This window comes from Meriones unguiculatus, chromosome 16 (genome assembly GCF_030254825.1).
Source record: "Meriones unguiculatus strain TT.TT164.6M chromosome 16, Bangor_MerUng_6.1, whole genome shotgun sequence".
Lineage (NCBI taxonomy): Eukaryota > Metazoa > Chordata > Mammalia > Rodentia > Muridae > Meriones > Meriones unguiculatus.
The window spans coordinates 28,403,705-28,425,000 of record NC_083363.1 but is presented as its reverse complement, the minus strand read 5'-3'; the positions used below and the strand labels follow the sequence as shown (position 1 = coordinate 28,425,000).

Below are 21,296 nucleotides of genomic sequence, written 5' to 3'. Positions count from 1 at the left end.
CTTTCCTTCCTCCTTCCTTCTTTCTTTCCTTCCTTCCTTCCTTCCTTCCTTCCTTCCTTCCTTCCTTCCTTCCTTCCTTTCTTCCTTTCTTTCTTTCTTTCTTCCTCCCTTCTTTCCTTCTTTCTCTTTCTTTCCTTTTTTCTTTCTTTCTCCCTTTCTTTCTCCCTTTCTTTCTTTCTTTCTTTCTTTCTTTCTTTCTTTCTTTCTTTCTTTCCTTTCTTCATGTATGTGAGTGCTTTATCTCCATGTACACCTGCATTCCAGAAGAGAGAATTAGATCTCAGTATAGATGGTAGTGAGCCATCATTTGGTTTCTGGGAATTGAACTTAGGACCTCTGGAAGACCAGATAGTGTTCTTAACCTCTGAGCCATGTCTCCTGCCCCTATACCAACAGCTTCTAACTTGATTTTTTCAGACCTCAGTATTAATTTATACTAAATTTGAAAGGTTTGTTTTATGTGTATGTAAGTTTTGCCTACATATGCGTATGTGTGCCAAATGCATAAGGTGTTACTCAGTGATGTGAATAGTTCTTCCTGCATACAGTCTTAGATTTGAAGCCTATTGGGATAATTCTATTTTGCTAGTTCTATTTGGGTTTAAGGGTAAAACCTTTGCTTTTTTTCATTATCAAAGGGAAATATTTCCTGATGTCAATATTGGTACTCAGGATTTATAACTAGTATGAAAGATCTTTAGAGATTGACACTTAATATAAAAACTTTGAGGAAAGGACATTTTTGGTTTGCCTGTTATTTTCAGTAATAATTTCATGATTATTAAGTATAGTCCAAGATTTTGAATAAATTAAAAATGCTTGCATTCTGATCTTCAGAACTTGTCAGTATGTTTTGGTACATGACAAAGGGGAATTAAAATTGCCAGTCAGGTGCCTTTTTTTAATTTTTATTTTTTATATTGATTATAGTTTATTCAAACTCTTTATCCCAGCTGTAGCCCCCTTCCTCCTCCCCTCCCAATCCCACCATCCCTCCCTCATCTCCTCCTATGCCCCTCTCCAAGTCCACGGATAGGGGAGGTCCTCCTCCCCTTCCATATAACCTTAGTTTATCCTGTCTCATCTGAACGGGCTGTATTGTGTTTTCCTGTGACCTGGAAAGGCTGCTCCCCCATCCAGGGGTGGTGGTCAAAGAGCTAGCCACTGAGTTCATGTCAGAGATAGTCTCTGTTCCCCTTACTAGGGTGCCCACTTGGATACTGAGTTGCCATGGACTACATCTGAGCAGGGGTTCTAGGTTATATCCATGAATGGTCCTTGGTTGGAGTATCAGTCTCAGAAAAAAACCCTGTGCCCATATTTTGGTTCTGCTGCTCTCCTTGTGAAGCTCTTGTCCTCTCCACATCTTACTATCTCCCCCTTCTTTCCTAAGATTCCCTGCACTCTGCCCAAAGTTTGTTTATGAGTCTCGTTATGTGCTTTTATACACTGCTGGGTAGAGTCTTTCAGAGGCCCTCCGTGGAAGGCTCCTGTCCTGTTTCTTGTTTTCTCCTTCTTCCAATGTCTGTCCCATTTGCCTTTCTGAGTGATGATTATCTTACCTAGGGTCCTCCTAGCTTGCCTTTTTTTATTCTTTGAGTATTTGCTTAACTTTCTTTTTTTCTTTTTTTTTAATCCCCCTCCCTCATTCCCTCCCAATCTCACCCTCCCTCCCTCATCTCCTCCCTGCCCCTTTCCAAGTCTATTGCTTGGGGAAGACTGCCTCCCCTTTCATCTGACCCTGTTTTATCAGGTATCTTCAGGACTGGCTACAAAGTCCTCCTCTGTGGCCTAGCAGGACTGCTCCTCCCTTGGGGGGGGGGGGGTGGGAGGTCAAAGAGCCTGCCATTGAGTTCCTATCAGAAATAGTCACTGTTCCCCTTACTATGGGAAGCCAGTTGGTTACTGAGCTACCACAGGCTACATCCGAGCAGAGGTTCATCCAGGTTTATCTAGGTTGTATCCATACATGGTCCTTGGTGGAGTGTCAGTCTCAGAAAAGACCCCTGTGCCCAGATATATTTGGTCCTTGTGGAGCTCCTATCCTTTCCACGTCATACTAACTCCCCCTTCTTTCATATGATTCTCTGCACTCTGCCAAAGGTTAGGTTGTGAGTCTTAGTATCTGCTTTGATACACTGCTAGGGGCCCTCTGCGGTAGGCTCCTGTCCTGTTACTTGTTTTCTCCTACGTTCAATGCACCTCCCATTTGTCTTTCTAAGTAAGGATTGATCCTCTTACCCCAGGTCCTCTTTCTTGTTTATCTTCTTTAGGTATATAGATTTCATTATGTTTATCATATCTTACAGGACTATATGAGTGAGTATATACCATGTGTGTTTTTCTCCTTCTGGGATACCTCATTCAGAATGATCTTTTCTAGATCTCACCATTTGCCTGCAAATTTCCAAATACTCTAAATAGGTTAGAAGAAAAAGTGGGGAAGAGCCTAGAACTCATTGGCACAGGAGACAACTTCCTGAACAGAACACCAATAGCACAGGCTCTAAGAGCAACAATCAATAAATGGGACCTCATGAAACGGAAAAGCTTCTGTAAAGCAAAAGACACTGTCGTCAGAACAAAACGACAGTCTATAGACTGGGAAAGGATCTTCACCAACCCTATATCTGACAGAAGGCTGATATTCATCATATACAAAGAACTAAGGAAGTTAAAAAGCAATAAATCAAGTAATCCAATTAAAAAATGGGGTATGGAGCTAAGCAGAGAATTCTCTGTAGAGGAATAATAGAATGGGAGAGAAACACTTAAAGAGATGCTCAACATCCTTAGCCATCAGGGGGATGCAAATCATAACGACCCTGAGATTTCACCTTACACCCATCAGAATGGCCAAGATCAAAAACTCAAGTGACAACACATGCTGGAGAGATTGTGGAGAAAGGGGAACCCTCTTCCACTGCTGGTGGGAATGTAAACTTATACAACCACTCTGGAAATCAATCTGGCACTTTCTCAGACAATTAGGAATAGTGCTTCCTCAAGATCCAGCCATACCACTCCTAGGCATATACCCAAAATTTGCTCAAGTACACAACAAGGACATTTGCTCAACCATGTTTGTAGCAGCTTTATTTGTAATAGCCAGAAGCTGGAAACAACCCAGATGTCCCTCAATGGAGGAATGGATACAGAAATTGTGGTATTTTTACACAATGAAATACTACTCAGCAATCAAAAATGAGGAACTCATGAAATTAGCTCGCCTTTTTTAAGTGTTCAGATTCTTGTGGGTTTATCCTATATTATATGTCTAATAACCACTTATGAGTGACTATATACCATGTGTTTCTTTCTGTTTCTGGGATACCTCATTCAGGATGATCTTTTCTAGATCCCACCATTTGCCTGCAAATTTCTTGATTTCCTTGTTTTTAATTACTGAGTAGTATCCCATTGTCAGTCAGGTGTCTTTGAAACTGGGTTTCCAGGCATGTCCAGCACATTGAGTCTGTGAACTGGAAAGAAGAGTGAGAAGAATATGTTGGATACTCAGTGCACCAGCATTACAGAAATTTCAACTGGCTCCTTTATAGAAATTGATAGACCTAACAGTCATTCATTTTGCCTTTGGAAAATTCTGGCAGTTGGTTTCAGCTATCTAAGAACACTGTGCTTCTGTTTCCCACCACCTTCAGCTTTTGCCTATGATGACAGAGCAGCTCCAGTGGATGCCACTTGTGAATGCTAAACTGCATGAGCCTTATGTAAAGTTTATCTATTGGTCTCTAAGGCTGCTGGATTCTGGCACACAGGTACTGACTCATTGGGTTCTATCTTCTGGCAGACTCTATTTAGTGTCAGTTCTTTTGGGTATGTTTCACAGAAAAATAAAGTGTGTGTGTGCGCGCACACGTGCGTGCGCTTGCACATACATGTACTTTGTTCTCTTTGTTTGAGAAAATATTGCTCTAAGGTTTGATAGGAATTGTATTCAGCTTTCATACCAGTTTCATGTGCTCAGTCTTTTCAACATAGGAACATAGACATCTTTTCACTCACAGCTTTGTTTTTGTATCAGTGTTGCATAAGTTTTGCCCAAAATTCATGTGCACCCTCTTTTTAGATTTTCAACTATTTACATTTTGACTGATTTTTATATGTTAAATTTTGTTGTTTATATGTTTATGATAATAGAATGTAGACATTTAATTAATTAATAAATATTAGGGTTTTTTGTGTTTTTAACTTTGTCTGTTTGATTTACAAAAATTGAAATAATCTCATCCTTTATATTTCTTAGAGGTTATTAGGTAGATAGTAGGAATTCTATCTTAGAATCAGGGAGATTTTCTTCTTTTTATTTTTCATTTTTTTGAGACAGTGTTTCTCTGTGTAGCCCTGGCTGTCCAGGAACTCACTATGCAGACCAGGCTAGCTTCAAACTCACAAAGATCCACCTGCCTCTGCTCCAGAGTGTTGAGATTAAAGGTGTGCACCACCACCACCTGGCTCCTCTTTTTATATTTTCTTTCTTCGTTTTATATGAGTGTTTGCCTGTGTGTGTGTAAATGCACCATATACATGACGTGTCCACAGAGGCAAAGAGACGAACATTGGATAACCTGGAACTGCAATTACAGAGGGCTGTGAGTTATTATGTGGGTGCTGGGAAGTGAATCTCGTCCTCTGCAAGACCAGTAAGTGCTCTCAAGTGCCAAGCCATCTCTCTAGTTCTGAGATTTATTTTGAGGAAAGTTTTAAATTATGGATTCAATTTAAAAAAATATGACTTGTGTGTGTGTATGTGCCCATGTGTGTGTCCATGCAAGTGTTTGTACACCCATGTTCCTTTGTGCCATATGGAGGTCAGAGGACAACAGCTACCATTTAGGTGCTAAAGATTAATCTCTGGTTGGTAAATTTTTTTTTTTCAATGCAGTTTATTCAGGAACCTTGAACAATCATCGGACCCCGGGGAAAGCCAGCCCACAGCTTAAGTAGCCTCTGGGTAGCCAACCCAGGCGTGCCATGTGGGCAATGCAGATAGGTCCACATACATGGAAGCAAGCCAGATCCTCAGCCTTAGCCAAATATGGAGTTGTTTGTGACAGAGAGCACTCACCATCGGGAAGGTGGAAGGCGGAAACCAGCTCCATCTTTAAGGCATAGCATTCCGCAGCTCTCTACAGTTCCCCCTTTTTGTTTTAGACGCATCAGGCAAGAGTAGAGGTCTGATCTCTGATATTAGAAATAAATTGGGACTTTGTACCGATGTTCATTTAGGTGTCATCCACCCAAAGAGCATCAGACCCGTCTGATACCTTTTTCTCAGAGGCGGGACCTGGGGCATCAACCCGCATGCAATCAGACTTGCTCTTCTCTGGGTCGAAAGCGGCTGACCCTGAGTGCAGTGCTTAGCCTTGCATCCTGAGCGTACCATTTTAGCTTTTTATGGTAGCCAACCATGCTTGGGGAGACTGTCCTCCTTCAATGGCTGTAAAGGCCTGAATGGTCATGGCTGCATTACACTGTTGTGAGACTCTAATCTTGCATATATACCACAGGCAAACCAAGGAGACCAACACCAGAAGGCCTGCTAACGCTCCCATGCCCGCCCACTCCTTCAGATGATTCATGGCTGCAGCAATCCATGATGATAATCCTGTGGCTAGTCCTGCGTCCACTCTGGTAGAATTTACTGTGACAATGGCCACTCTCAGCTGCTCCATCGTAGTATCGAATTCTCCAGTCCAATTACCTAAAATATAGCTAGACAATTGTTTAGACAGATTTGCAGCACAGGAAAAATTCTCATGTTGTATGCTAGTGACACAAAGTCCAGCATACTTTCATTGACAGCCAAGTTGAGTGATTTGCCATAGGGTATCAATTTGCTCCTGCACGAGGTCAATCCTCTGATTGAACAACATCAAGCCTCCTTTTAGTTGAGCATTAATTCCTTTTTGTACATCTAAGGCATGAGCTACATTGGCTAAAAGATTATTCAGGGTCTGAGCAGTCTGCACAGTATGACTCATGGCTAATGCCACGGTGGTAGCTCCAACAGCCGCCAATGAGATGGCAGTAACAATGGCGGCTGTAGTTCCAAGATCCCTTTTCTGTCTGAAGAGAGTCATAGCGTGAGGGGCATCAACGGGCACAGGCACCCAGCGAGGCATGCGAGTAACCAGGGCATACGTAAATTCACTAGCATTCCAGCATTGGGCAAAAAAGCAAGTATCATCACCACAATTACTTGGCTCTATCTGGCTAATAATGAATAAAAATGGGGGATATAAACAAACAGGTGTGGGCTTATAGGAAATATTATGAGAAGCCTCAACCCCCTTGTTGGAACATCTTGCATCAGTTCTAGAACTAGCAGTGGTGGTGTCCGAGGTCTGAGTAGGTTCAGGAGACCATTGCCCCCAGGGGCGAGACATGTTCCATGTAAATTGACTAACTCCATGTTTTGCTCCACTTTTGAAAGTCATTTAAGGTTCTTAAATTATTTCCCCCCTTTTGTTTTTAATTTTTCCTCAATTACACTTTATTCATTCTGCATCCCCCTATAAGTCCCTCCCTCCTCCCCTCCCAATCCCACCCTTCCTCCTCCCTCTGCATGCATGCCACTCCCCAAGTCCACTGATAGGGGAGGTTCTCCTCTCCTTTCTGATCTTAGTCCATCAGTTCACATAAAAAGTGGCTGCATTGTCCTCTACTATGGCCTGGTAAGGCTGCTACCCCCCAGGGGGAGGTGCTCAAAGAGCAGGCCAATCAGATTATGTCAGAGGCAGTCCCTCTTCACATTACTATGTAACCCAATTGGACTCTGAACTGCCCTGGGCTACATCTGTGCAGGAGTTCTGGGTTATCTCCAAGAATAGACCTTGGTTGGAGTATTAGTCTTTGGGAAGTTCCCCGTGTTCAAATTTTCTTGTTCTGTTGCTCTCCTTGTGGAGACCCTGTCCTCTCCAGCTCTTACTATTTCCCAGTTCTTACATAAAATTCCATTCACTCTGCCCAACACTTGCCCATCAGGCTCAGCATCTGCTTTGATAGTCTGTAGGGCAGAGGGTTTCAGAGGCCCTCTGTGGTAGGTTCCTAGGTTGTTTCCTGTTTTCTTCTTCTTCTAATGTCCATTCTCTTTGCCTTTCCGGATGGGGATTGGACATTTTAGTTAGGGTCCTCTCTCTTGCTTAGTTTCTTTAGATGCACAGGTTATAGTGGGTTTGTCCTATGTTGTATGTCTATATGAGTGAGTATATACCATGTGTGTCTTTTTGCTTGTGGGACAACTCACTCAGGATGATCCTTTCCAGATCCCACCATTTACCTGCAAATTTCATGATTTCCTTATTTTTCATTGCTGAGTAATATTCCATTGTGTAGATGTACCACAATTTCTGCATCCATTCTTCAGTTGAGGGGCATCTGGGTTGTTTCCAGCTTCTGGCTATTACAAAGAAAGCTGCTACAAACATGGTTGAGCAAATGTCCTTTTTGTGTACTTGAGCCTCTTTTGGATATATGCCTAGGAGTGGTATGGCTGGATCATGGGGAAGCACTATTCCTAGTTGTCTGAGAAAGCACCAGATTGATTTCCAGAGTAGTTGTACAAGTTTACATTCCCACCAGCAGTGGAGAAGGGTTCCCCTTTCTCCACAACCTCTCCAGCATGTGTTGTCACTTGAGTTTTTGATCTTGGCCATTCTCATGGGTGTAAGGTGAAATCTCACGGTTGTTTTGATTTGCATTTCCCTAATGGCTAGTGAGGTTGAGCATTTCTTTAAGTGCTTCTCTGCCATTCGATATTCCTCTACAGAGAATTCTCTGTTTAGCTCTGTTCCCCATTTTTTAAGTGGATTACTTGGTTTGCTGCTTTTCAGCTTCTTTAGTTCTTTATATATACTGGATATGAGTCCTCTGTCAGATAAAGGGTTGGTGAAGATTCTTTCCCAATCTGTAGGCAGTCGCTTTGTTTTAGTGATGGTCTCCTTTGCTTTGCAGAAGCTTTTCAGTTTCATGAGGTCCCATTTATTGATTGTTGCTCTTAGAGCCTGTGCTGTTGGAGTTCTGTTCAGGAAGTTTTCCCCTGTACCAATGAGTTCTAGGGTATTCCCCACTTTTTTTTCTAGCCGATTTAATGTGTCAGGTTTTATGTTGAGGTCTTTGATCCACTTGGATTTCAGTTTTGTGCAGGGTGATAAGTATGGATCTATTTTCATTTTTCTACATGTAGACATCCAGTTGGACCAGCACCATTTGTTGAAGATGCTATCTTTTTTTCCATTGTATGGTTTTGGCGCCTTTGTCAAAGATCAGGTGTCCATAAGTGTGTGGGTTTATTTCTGGGTCCTCTGTTCAGTTCCATTGATCCCCTATTCTGTTATTATGCCAGTACCATGCAGTTTTTAAAACTGTTGCTCTATAGTACAACTTAAGATCAGGGATGGAGATACCTCCAGAAGATCTTTTATTGTAGAGGATTGTTTTAGCAATTCTGGGTTTCTTGTAATTCCATATGAAGTTGAGAATTTTTCTTTCCAGGTCTGTAAAGAATTGTGTTGGTAATTTGATGGGCATTGCATTGAATCTGTAGATTGCTTTTGGTAAGATGGCCATTTTTACTATGTTAATCCTGCCAAGCCATGAACATGGGAGATCTTTCCATCTTCTCATATCTTCTTCTAATTCTTTCTTCAGAGACTTGAAATTTTTTTCATACAAGTCTTTGACTTCCTTGGTTAGGGTTACTCCGAGGTACCTTATGTCATTTGTGGCTATTGTGAAGGGTATTCTTTCCCTAATTTCTTTCTCAGCCCTTTTATCTTTTGTATATAGGAGGGCTACTGAGTTTTTTGAGTTAATTTTGTATCCGGCCACTTTGCTGAAGGTGTTTATCAGCTGTAGGAGTTCCCTGGTAGAGTTTTTGGGGTCACTCATGTATACTATCATATCATCTGCAAATAGTGAGAATTTGACTTTCCAATTTGTATCCCCTTGATCTCCTTCAACTGTCTTATTGCTCTAGCAAGGACTTCCAGCACTATGTTGAAGAGATATGGAGAGAGTGGGCAGCCTTGTCTTGTCCCTGATTTCAGTGGGATTGCTTTAAGTTTCTCTCCATTCAGTTTGACGTTGGCTATAGGCTTGCTGTATATCGCCTTTACTATGTTTAGATATGTGCCTTGTATCCCTGATCTCTCCAATACTTTAAACGTGAATGGATGTTGCATTTTGTCAAAGGCTTTTTCAGCATCTAGGGAGATTATCATGTGTTTTTTTTCTTTCAGTTTGTTAATATGGTGGATCACATTGATGGATTTCCGTATATTGAACCACCCCTGCATACCTGGGATGAAGCCTACTTGGTCATGGTGGATGATATCTTTGATGTGTTCTTGTATTCGGTTTGCGAGTATTTTGTTGAGTATTTTTGCATCAATGTTCATAAGGGAGATTGGCCTGAAGTTTTCTTTTTTGTTGGGTCTTTGTGAGGTTTAGGTACCAAGGTGACTGTGGCTTCATAGAATGAGTTTGGTAATGTTGCTTCTGTTTCTATTTTGTGGAATAGTTTGAAGAGAACTGGACTTAGCTCTTTTTTGAATGTTTGGTAGAATTCTGTGCTGAAACCATCAGGTCCTGGGCTTTTTTGGATGGGAGACTTTCGATGACTGCTTCTATTTCCTTTGGAGATATAGGACTATTTAATTGATTTACCTGGTCCTGATTTAGCTTTGGTAAGTCAAATCGATCAAGAAAATTGTCCATTTCATTTAAATTTTCAAATTTTGTTACATATAGACTTTTGAAGTAAGTCCTGATGATTGCTTGGATTTCCTCAGTGTCTGTAGTTATGTCCCCCTTTTCATTTCTGATTTTGTTGATTTGGATGGTGTCTCTCTGCCTTTTAGTTAGCTTGGCTAAGGGTTTGTCTATCTTGTTGATTTTTCTCAAAGAACCAGCTCTTGGTTTCATTGATTCTTTGAATTGTTTTATTTGTTTCTAATTGATTGATTTCAGCCCTGAGTTTGATTATTTCCAGCCGTCTGCTCCTTCTTGGTGTGTCTGCTTTTTCTTTTTCTAGGGTTTTTAAGTGAGCCATTAAGTTGCTTGAATGCGTTGTCTCAAATTTCTTCTTGAAGGCACTTAGTGCTATGAACTTTCCTCTTAGCATTGCTTTCATTGTTTCCCACAAGTTTGGGTATGTTGTGTCTTCATTTTCATTGAGTTCTAGGAAGATTTTAATTTTTTTCTTTATTTCTTCCCTGACCCAGCTGTCTTTTAGTAGCAAGTTGTTCAGTTTCCATGTATGTGTAGGCTTTTTGCTGTTTTTGTTGTTACTGAGGTCCAGCTTTATTCCATGGTGATCAGACAGGATACAAGGGATTATTTCAATCTTCTTGTATCTGTTGAGGCTTGCTTTGTGACCAACTATGTGGTCTATTTTGGAGAAGGTTCCATGAGGTGCTGAGAAGAAGGTAAATTCTTTTGTGTTTGGGTGTAAGGTTCTGTAAATGTCTGTTAGGTCCAATTGATTCATGACCTCTGTTAGAGATATTGTTTCTTTGTTTAATTTCTGTTTAGTTGACCTGTCCTTTGTTGAGCGTGGGGTGTTGAATTCTCCCACTATTAGTGTGTGGGGATCTATGTGTGGTTTAAGTTTTATCAATGTTTCTTTCACAAATGTGGATGCCCTTGTATTTGGGGCATAGATGTTCAGGATTGTGATGTCTTCTTGGCGAAATTTTCCCTTGATGAGTATGAAGTGTCCTTCCCCATCTCTTTTGATTAATTTTGGTTGAAAGTCTATTTTATCAGATATTAGAATGGCTACTCCTGCTTGCTTCTTGTGTCCATTTGCTTGAAAAGCCGTCTTCCATCCCTTTACCCTCAGGTAATGTTTATCTTTGTGACTTAGGTGTGTTTCTTGTATACAACAGATTGCTGGGTTTTGTTTATGCATCCATTCTGTTAGTCTGTGTCTTTTTATTGGAGAATTAAGTCCATTGATATTGAGAGAGATTAATGACCAGTGGCTGTTAGATCCTTTGAATTTCATGTTGGCTGTGGTCATACGGTTGTGTGCTTGGTTGCTTTTTGTTTTAATGTAGTGGGGTTATTTATTTTCTGTGTTTTCTTGAATGTAGCTAGCTTTCTTGGGTTGTATTTTCCCTTCCAATGTCTTCTGTAATGCTGGATTTGTTTGTAGGTATTGTTGAAATTTGTTTTTGTCATCGAATATCTTGTTTTCTCCATCTATGAGGACTGAGAGTTTTGCAGGGTATAGTAGCCTGGGCTGACATCTGTGTTCTCTTAGGGTCTGCATGATATCCGTCCAGGCCCTTCTGGCTTTCATAGTCTCTGTTGAAAAGTCAGGTGTAATTCTAATGGGTTTGCCATTACATGTTACTTCGCCTTTTTCCCTTGCAGCTTTTAGTATTTTTTCTTTGTTCTGTATACTTACAGTTTTGATTATTATGTGGCGGGGGATTTTCTTTTCTGGTCTAATTTATTGGGTGTTCTATAGGCCTCTTGTATTCTTATTGGTCTCTCCTTTAAGTTGGGGAAATTTTCTTCAGTGATTTTGTTGAAAATATTTTCTGGGCCTTGGTGCAGGGAATCTTCTTTTTCCTCTATTCCTATTATTCTTAGGTTTTGTCTTTTTATGTTGTCTTGAATTTCTTGGACGGTCTGTGTCAGGAATTTTTTAGATTTAACATTTTCTTTGACAGATACATCTATTTCTTCCTTTGTATCTTCCACACCTGAGATTCTTTCTTCCATTTCTTGTATCCTATTGGTTATGCTAACCTCTGTAGTTCCTGCTTTCTTCCCTAAGTTCTTTCTCTCCACAATTTCTTCCATTTGTGTTTTTTTTAATTTTTCCAATTCTATCTTCAGGTCTTGAGCTATTTTGTTGGTTTCCTTCCCTTGTCTGACTGTATTTTCATGTTTTTCCGTCAATTCCTTCAGCTGTTTGTTTGAACATTCCACTGTTTCTTTTATTTCATTCAGTGATTTAAGCATTTCCTCTCTAAAGGCCACAGACTGTTTGGCTGCAGCTTCCCGTATTTCTCCACGGATGGCCATAATCTCCTTGTCTTTAATTTCCTCCATTTCTTTACGGATAGCCATGATCTGTTTGTTTTTATCTTCCTCTAATTCTTTTCATATTTTATTTGTTTCCTCTGTTATCTTCTTCATGAGCATAGATGTTAGGTCATCTCCTTGAATTTCATTTATGCTGGGGTGTCTAGGGCTATTTGCCCCTGGATAACGGGGTTCTGGAGATGCCATATTGCTCTGGCTTTTGTTGGTTGGACTTTTAAGCTGTCCTCTACCCATTGGGCTATCTTAGTTGTTTGAATTTAGTTTCTGGTTGTTCCTGGACTCTTGTAGTGGAGAGAATCCCTTTGGCAGGAAGATGGTTTTTCCTGAAGGAAGCCTTTCCAGCTTTTTGGGTATAGTCACTGGATGTCCGATGTTTTTCAGGAGTTGCTACAGCTCACCTCAGTCCTAGAGACCTGGGTAGTAACTGTGGTCCTGATTAGTCGAGAGGGCTTTCCTCTCACTGGGAGAAGTCCTGGAGACAGTTGCCCTCCTTCTGGGTTTCTTGCTGTAAATTTAGTGATCAACCTCTGTAACCTGTGTGTCCCGTGGTTTGGTCGGTTTTGTTGGGGATAACTGGTTGCCCCTTGGAGCAGTATCTGGGGGGTTGATCTCAGGGTTCCCGGACTTTTGTACATCTGAGGTTGGGGCTCTGTGCCCCAGAACCCAAGAGGTAATTTGTGGCGGGTAAGTACTGCTCTGGTGTCTTGGGGCGTACAGTTCTGCCTGTAAGGTGTATTTGGTACAATGCAGGCCTCTGGGCTGGTGGAGCGTGCGCCCGCCTGCTAGTCCGAGGAAGCTGAGTTTCCGATCACTCTGTGCTCCCTGTTTGGGCCCAGATCTGTGGTGGCTGGGCGTACTCACCTATCTGGGATCTGCAGGCTGCTAGACTTTCCCTAGGTGACCCCAGCAGCACGGTTTCTTCCTTCCCTGTGGGATCCTCTCTGGACAGGGGTTCCCAATCCCTGTTGTACTGGGGCGCGCAGCTTGTCTGTACCGCTGAGCTGAGTGGGCAGATCTCTGCACGGCAGGAGCTCAGTTGTGTTGGCCGTGGGTACCCGCCGTCCTAGCGACCTTCCGGGGATAGACTGGGTGACCCGTGATCAGTCTGGCAAGTTTGTTTCCCAGTGGGGTCCCCCCGAGGCTGGGACTCCCAGCCTCAGGCACCCTTGTGCTCACAGATCAGCCTGGGCAAGTAATTGGGACACGGACGCTTGCGGCTCCAGCCCGGAGACCCAAAGCCCGCGTTACCAAGGATTTCTTCCGGGTTCTGGCTGGGTAGCCATGAGTGGACCCGACCGATTCCCACACCGTGGGAGCCTCCCCTCACCTGGGAAACACGATTGATGTAGTTTCAGGGCCCAGAGTTCAGTCTCCTGGTCTCTGCACGGCGAGTGCTTCTCAAACGCGGTGCTCTCCCGGCGCCGCCATCTTGGCTCCCTCCTAACCTCTGGTTGGTATATTTGACAGCAGGGGCCTTTACCTGTTGAACAGTCTCATCAGCCCCATCAAATTTCCTCATAGTTACAAGGCTATTCTGAATTTGTTTTTAAACTTCTGGCAGTTTGTGCTTTTTGAGGAAATGAACCATTTTGTCTCATTGATGAGCTTACATATCTAGTATTTGGACTATAAAGAAAATGAAAACAGGTACAACATAACTGGCTATCTGAAATCAGATGCTGTAGGGTGACTGTGTGTTTTCACAGTGGCCTGATGTGCCTTAGTGTCCAGAATAGTACCGCCGTTACACATCAGCATGGACAATTTGCAGGCTTTTAAATCTTTACTTAAGCTGTTTTTCCTAAGCATTTTGTTTTTGTTGTTGTTATTTTTTGTTTTTTGAGACAGGGTTTCTCTGTGTAGCCCTGACTGTTCTGGATTTGCTTTGTAGATCAGGCTGGCCTCAAACTCACAGAGATCCACCTGCCTCTGCTTCTGAGTGCTGGAATTAGGCATGCACCGCCATGCCCTGCTCTAAATATTTCTTTGTTTTTCTGACTTTCTATTTTTTTTTGTTTTCAATTTAATTAAGTTCTTCTACGATAAATTTATTTTGTTCTCTTGATTCTACATTACTGAAATGAAAGTTTAGATCATTGATTTAAGAATTTTTCCTGTTTGTGTATGTGGTAGTGTTTGGGTTGACACAGTTTTAGTGTGTAGCGGAGGCTGGCCTTAACTCACAGGCCTTCTGCCTCAGCCTCTTTAGTGCTGGGATTACAGTATATGCTACCAGACCAGCTTCTCTCTCTTCCTATCTCCCTACTCTTTCCCTTTCTTTCTCTTCCTCTCTATCTCTACCCCTTCCTCTTCTCCCTCTCTTTCTTCCTCTCTCTCCCTCCCTCTCTTTCTCTCTCCATCTCCCCCTCTCTCCCTCTTCCGCTCTATTCCTCCTCTCTCCTTCTCTATTTCTTCCCCTTCTCCCCCTCTCGTTCCTCTCTCAATCTCTCCCTCTCTCCCTCCTTTGTCCTTCTCTCCCTCTCTCCCCCTCTTCCCCTCTCTCTCTCCTTCTCCACCTCTTCTTCCTTCCATCTCCTCCCCACCTCTGTGTGTGGGGTGTGCGTGTGTTTGTACTCATGCACATGCATGTGGTTGTATGGATATAGAGAACAGGTGTTTTCCTCAGTCACTCTACCTTATTTATTTAAATATTTATTTTATTGTATATGTATGGATACATGAAGTATAAGTATGGGATGAGTGCCACAGCATGTGTACAGAGGTAAGAGGACAACTTTGTTTCATTTGTTCTTTTTTAGCTTTCTGTAGATTCCAGAGTCAGGGCATGTGGCTTGTGGGACAAATGCTGTCTGAGCCATATCATAAGCCTACTTTTTTGAGACATGGTTTCTCACTGGACCTGGAGCTTACTGATTGGTTGAAATGGCTGGCTGGTGGTGCCCAAGGATATGCCTATATCTGCTCTCCTGCCAACCCCCACAATGCTGGGGTTACAGATGGGAGTGTTCGTCTCAGTTTTTTGTTGTTGTTTTGTTTTGTTTTTACTTTTTATTGATTTTTTTTGTTAATTTCACATAATGCATCCAAATCCCACTCATCTTCCTATCTCCTCATATCCACCCTCCACACTTGTAAACTCCCTTTCCCCTACAGAAAAAAAAATTCATCATGGAAGTATAATGTGTCACAGTGTATTCCACAATATATCGTTTTATCCATACATCTTTACTTGCAAATGTTCATTGAATCAGTGGTCTAGTTTGAGGCCTCTGGCTTCTGCTACACTAGTAATACTGGATCCTCACTGGGACTCCTCTTGGATATTCTTTTATTGTCCTGTGTCATGTCATGGAGATTCTACAGCTTTGGATCTGCAGGACTGGCCCCTTCACATGCTCCAGCAGTTCATATGGTCTAGATGTTGGGGTGGGCCACCTTAAAGCTCTGGATCTGGGCCTGGATGGTAGCTGAGTAGATCGGCCTGCCAGCTCTCCTGCACCATACCACCAAGGCCAGCTCTTTAGCACTGCCCAGATAGCTCACCCAGTGCATCAAGCTAGCAAGTGGCAGGACCAGCTCTACACAGCCCTTGGACATTAACATGGTCCCAGGTGGCATCCCAGACTTTTGGTGGTAATGTGACCCACTGATATCTACGCAGACCCCTGCTGCACAATCATGGACCCAGACATGACCCTCAGCAACATGAGCTTGGACTTTACCATGGCCTCAGGTGTCACATTAGACCATTCCTTTCCACCCTCGAGTCTCCAGTTCTGCCTCTTCATGGTGCTCGAAGGATTCAGCTTCTCTTTCTCTCCCAGCTTCCCACCACATGCTTGCACATTGTATTGGCTCCCCCACCACACACTTCACATACTTGTTCCCGCTGCAGGCAAGCCACATGTCAGGCAGGCTTCTGGGTGTCTGCCACTCCTGCTGCATGGTGGTGGGCGGCTCTGCCTCAGGTTCTTGCTTGTACAGCAGCACTTAACCATCTGAGGCACTTACCTTTTCCCATATGTCTGATATGTCACATTTTCACTTACATTTTTAAAATATTTTATTTTTATTTATGTGTATGTATGTGTGTTTTTATGTATATATTTATATCCTCACTGAAACTTTTGCCTAGTTCTACTGTCAATACTTGGAGGGTAGTGTGTTGAAGTTATGTTATATCCTGTACATTTGTGTTTCTCTTGTACCATCCATTTTTGTTTTAAAATGTTTTAAAATGTGAGCTAGGTGGTAGTGGCACATTCCTTTAATTCCAGCACTCAGGTAGCAGAGTCAGGTGGATCTCTGAGTTTGAGGCCAACCTGGTCTATGTAATGAGTTCCAGGACAGTCTGAACTACACAGAGAAACCCTGTCTTGAAAACAAACAAACAAACAAAAGAAATTTTAAAAAAGTGTGTGTTTTGCCTGCACGTGCATGCAGTGTCCATGGAGATCAGAAGAGAGCTGTTGACTCCCTAGAGTTGGTGTTACAAACAGTTGTGAGCTGCCATGTGCTGTTGGAAACCAAACCTTGGTCCTGTGTGAGAGCAGACGGTGCTCTTAACAGCCAAGCCATCTTTCCAGTCTCTGTTTCACATTCCACAGCTTTGTTGGTTGGTGAAGATACATTTAGGATTATAATGCCTTCTTAGTATATTAACCCTGTTTTTATTATATAATTTTCTTTTTTTCTTGATCATTTAAAATATTTTGAATGATGCACGCTTTAATTATTTTAGACTTTTAAAAATAGAAACATTTTACATGCTCCTAAAAATACATACTTTCCCACAGGGATACTGAAATCATATTTACAATACATTTAAATCAGATCACACTGTTCATACCACTCATTGCCCAATCATTTGATACTCCTGAATATCCTGAATACTCCTCTCAGAATACCTGTTTCTAGTTTTTGGTGTATATATTCAAAATGTGTTACCCACATGCAGCATCAATGCTGAGCTTAGAATGAGTTTAAATTGTCCTCTTCTGTGTCCTGGTAAGGCTGCTTCCCCCTCACGGGGAGGTGATCAAAGCGCAGGCCAATCAGATTATGTCAGAGGCAGTCCCTCTTCCCATTACTAGGTAACCCACTCGGACACTGAACTGCCGTGGGCTACATCTGTGAAGGGGTTCTAGGTTATCTCCAAGAATAGACCTTGGTTGGAGTATGAGTCTCTGGGAAGTTCCCTGTGTTCAAATTTTCTTGTTCTGTTGCTCTCCTTGTGGAGACCCTGTCCTCTCCAGCTCTTACTATTTCCCACTTCTTACATAAAATTCCATTCACTCTGCCCAACAGTTGGCCATCAGGCTCAGCATCTGCTTTGATAGTCTGCAGGGCAGAGGCTTTCAGAGGCCCTCTGTGGTAGGTTCCTAGTTTTGTTTCCTGTTTTCTTCTTCTGGCTTTCAGAGGCCCTCTGTAGCAGGTTCCTAGGTTGTTTCCTGTATTATTCTTCTTCTGATGTCCATCCTCTTTGCCTTTCAGGATGGGGATTGAACATTTTAGTTCTTGCTTAGTTTCTTTAGATGCACAGATTTTAGTGGGTTTGTCCTATGTTGTATGTCTATATGAGTATGTGTCTTTTTGCTTCTGGGACAACTCACTCAGGATGATCCTTTCCAGGTCCCACTATTTACCTGCAAATTTCATGATTTCCTTATTTTTCATTGCTGAGTAATATTCCATTGTATAGATGTACCACAATTTCTGCATCCATTCTTCAGTTGAGGGGCATCTGGGTTGTTTCCAGCTTCTGGCTATTACAAATAAAGCTGCTACAAACATGGTTGAGCAAATGTCCTTATTATGTACTTGAGCCTTTTTTGGATATATGCCTAGGAGTGGTATGGCTGGATCTTGAGGAAGCGCTATTCCTAGTTGTCTGAGAAAGCGCCAGATTGATTTCCAGAGTAGTTGTACAAGTTTACATTCCCACCAGCAGTAGCCACTTTTGATGAGAACTGATAGACTAAGATCAGAAAGGAGAGGAGAACCTCCCCTATCAGTGGACTTGGGGAGGGGCATGCATGCAGAAAGGGGAGGGAGGGTGGGCTTGGCAGGGGAGGAGGGAGGGGCTTATGGGGGGATACAAAATGAATAAAGTGTAATTAATAAAAAAAATGGAAAAAAAAAAGAATGAGTTTACAAATCCTAATGAAGATGTGGAAAATCATGAAAATCAGTGACAAGGCCTGGAACATAGAACACAATACAGTAACGTCTATATTATTTCTAAGTCTAGCTTAAGTATTCTCCTTTTTAGTAGCTGGAAATGATTTCCCTTCATCTGTCATAATGAGTCTGTGGAAGACCATCAGGTCCCATGTTATTTTGGAGATACCTTATTCTGTGCTGACCATTTTCTGGTTGCAATTTATTCCATAAGAATTTTCCATGATTCCAACCCAGTACTTTCTCCTTTTGAAAGTTACATTTTCAGAGTCACTGGGGTTATTTATAGTGAGACCAAGCTGAAAACATAAAGTCAGGCATTTGATAAGGAAGCACTTCCCTGTGCTTGCCCAGGGCAGACTTGGTAAGGTCTGACTGGAGCTAGGGCAGGACTGGAAGGAGTTACGATTTTGGTTCCTGGGAACCTGGCTTTTCCTCCTTGAAGAGACTGTGGTTACCAGTCCCCAGGCCACTGTGTGCTTGGTCTGTGATACACCTGAGATACCCTGTGCTCCCTTGCACAACATGGCTTGATCAGCTTCCTGCAATGTCACCCTTTATCAAGGCCTCTGGGAAAACCTTGGATTGCACTCAAAGGAATCCAACTCTTTTTTTTTTTTAAATGTTTATATGCCAGATTTAACTTGATCTTAATTTCTTTTCTTTCCTTTTTTTTTTTTTTGTTTTTTGTTTTGTTTTGTTTTTCTTTCAAGATAGGGTTTCTCCGTGTAGCCTCGGCTGTCCTGGACTCGCTTTGTAGACTAGGCTGGCCTCAAACTCACAGAGATCTGCCTGCCTCTACTTTCCTGAGTCTGATCTTAATTTCTTTTTTTTTTAATTTATTTATTTATTATATATACAATATTCTATCTGCATATACACTTGCACACCAGAAGAAGACACTAGATCTTATTATAGATGGTTGTGAGCCACCATGTGGTTGCTGGGAATTGAACTCATGACCTCTGGAAGAGCAGGCAGTGCTCTTAATCTCTGAGCCATCTCTCCAGCCCTGATCTTAATTTCTTAAGAAAATATTTTAAGAAGTCTATACTTGGTTTATAAAATTTTAATTATATAGTTTAAATTGTAATTTTGCATATTTTCTACTCTATTTTTCATAAATATTTGTTTTAGGGCATAAATTTGATCAAAGTATATAAAACACATGACTATATATTTTTAACAGCATTCAACTATGACATCAACATTGAGGAGATTGGGTGAAGACATATTTAAAGGAGTTACAATTAAAGGAACTCAGGATAATTCTTTAGAGCATTCTGTAGAGAACAAACCAAAGACAGCAGCATTCTTCAAGAGCTCCAATTTATCGCTGAGATTTTTATCAACCTTAATTGTCCTCAAAACAGTCACTCAAGGTAAGGTTCCGAGTATTCACTGAGTAAACAGTTATGAGCAAGTAGTACATTATAAAGTGTTCTTTTATAGTTAATTATGCTCAACATTTTTAGAATGAGATTTTGAGCTATTTAATAATAGTAGCACATTTTGAAAACAATTCTTTGTTATTCCTGAATTTAAGAAAATAAACTCAGCTGGGTAGGAGTGGCACACACCTTTAGTCCCAGCACTTGGGAAGCAGAGGCAGCTGGATCTCTGTGAGTTTGAGGCCAGCCTGGTCTACAGTGTGAGTTCCAGGATAGCCAAGGCTACACAATAAAACTCAGTGTCTCAAAAAATTAAAAAGAGGAAAGAAAAAAAACCAAAAAGAAAAACTCTTTAGATTGATGCATTCTTTCAGAGCTATTGTTGATTTGTTGTTGCTTTGAGACAGGGTCTCTCTGTGTAGCTCTGGCTGTCTTGGAACTCACTATGTAGAACAGGCTCATTTCAAATTCACAGAGACCCTCTGCCTCTGCCTCCTGAGTTCTGGGACTAAAGGTGTGTGCCATCATGTCCTGCCTTTGTTGATTTTCTTGCATTTTTTTTTATGTGCCCGTTGCTACTTTTGCATTTGTTACATGACTTGAAATTGTATTGGTCCCACTAGAAACTGGGCAGGAAACTACAGTCCATAGTTGCATATTTGGCCACTGTCCGATTTGTAAATAAACTTTCTCCCATTGCCATATTCATTTGTTATGGTCCATGTATGGCTGTTTTTCCATAGAAGATGGATGCTTAGTTGACAACAGAATCCACCTGGCTCCAAAGCCTGTACAGTAGTTCCTGAGCCTTACAGAAAGAGCAGCCCTGCACAGCCTGTGAGTTCACCAAGGGAGACTTGTCACTGTGTCTTCCCCACTAGTCCTTGGTGTGCAAGAGTAAATAAGGAGTGAATGATCAAAAGCAGCACTACAGCCAGAGTCAAACATGGTTAATATGTATTTTTAATGTAGCTATAACTAGTTATCTCTTTCTGGATTGTTTAAAAAAAGAATTTTCAGAAAAAGGAGTAATGTTAGCAAATATACCATTTTTATCTTTTCCCTATGTGCTGACCTATCTCAGTCAGAATAATCAGTTGCCCCAATGAGTTTCACAGTAGTTTATTTCCTTTGCAGTGTGTTCTGCTAAGTCACTCCTGATGGCTTGAAACCAAACTACTAACTCAAACTTATTGCTTGGTTGCCTCATGGTTATGGTTCTCAAATTTGTAATCATAGATTGTTGATAATTCTGAAAGATCTCTCATGAAAAGGCACTGTTAGACCCAAATAAAGTCCACCACAAACCTATCTTAGAAACTTTTCTGTTCACATATGTATGCACATGTATGTACACATGAATACACGCAAATGTACACACACATGCATACACATATTTTAGAAAGCAGTTCCTAACCACACATAAAAACATATATACATGTATATTCCCCAGAGGTAAGTAAAGTCAAGAGCAGGCGCTCAAAGTCACTCTGTCAATCAAGGAGAATAGTCAGAGTCATATGTCAACATATATCACATCATCTAGTGAAATGTAATGTTTATTCTTTTTAAAATTTATTTTTTATTACATTTGAATTATTTATTTATTGAGGGTGCACATGTAGCCTGTCACACATGTAGAGGTCAGAAGACAGTTTGTGGGAATTAGTTTTTTCTCCT

General features: G+C 41.5%; 1 protein-coding gene across 5 annotated transcripts in view; it reads left to right on the top strand.

Moving 5' to 3' along the window:
- Nucleotides 1–21,296, top strand: part of Ccdc138 (coiled-coil domain containing 138) — an 80,964-nt gene that overhangs the window by 35,766 nt on the left and 23,902 nt on the right. For 4 of the 5 annotated variants that reach the window (XM_060369523.1, XM_060369521.1, XM_060369519.1 and 1 more), the window contains 2 exons: nt 3,663–3,779; nt 19,415–19,607. In XM_060369523.1, coding sequence (XP_060225506.1) covers nt 3,663–3,779; nt 19,415–19,607 — 310 coding nt within the window. The remainder of the gene's footprint in view (nt 1–3,662; nt 3,780–19,414; nt 19,608–21,296) is intronic. The other variant, XM_060369522.1, reaches the window with a different exon arrangement.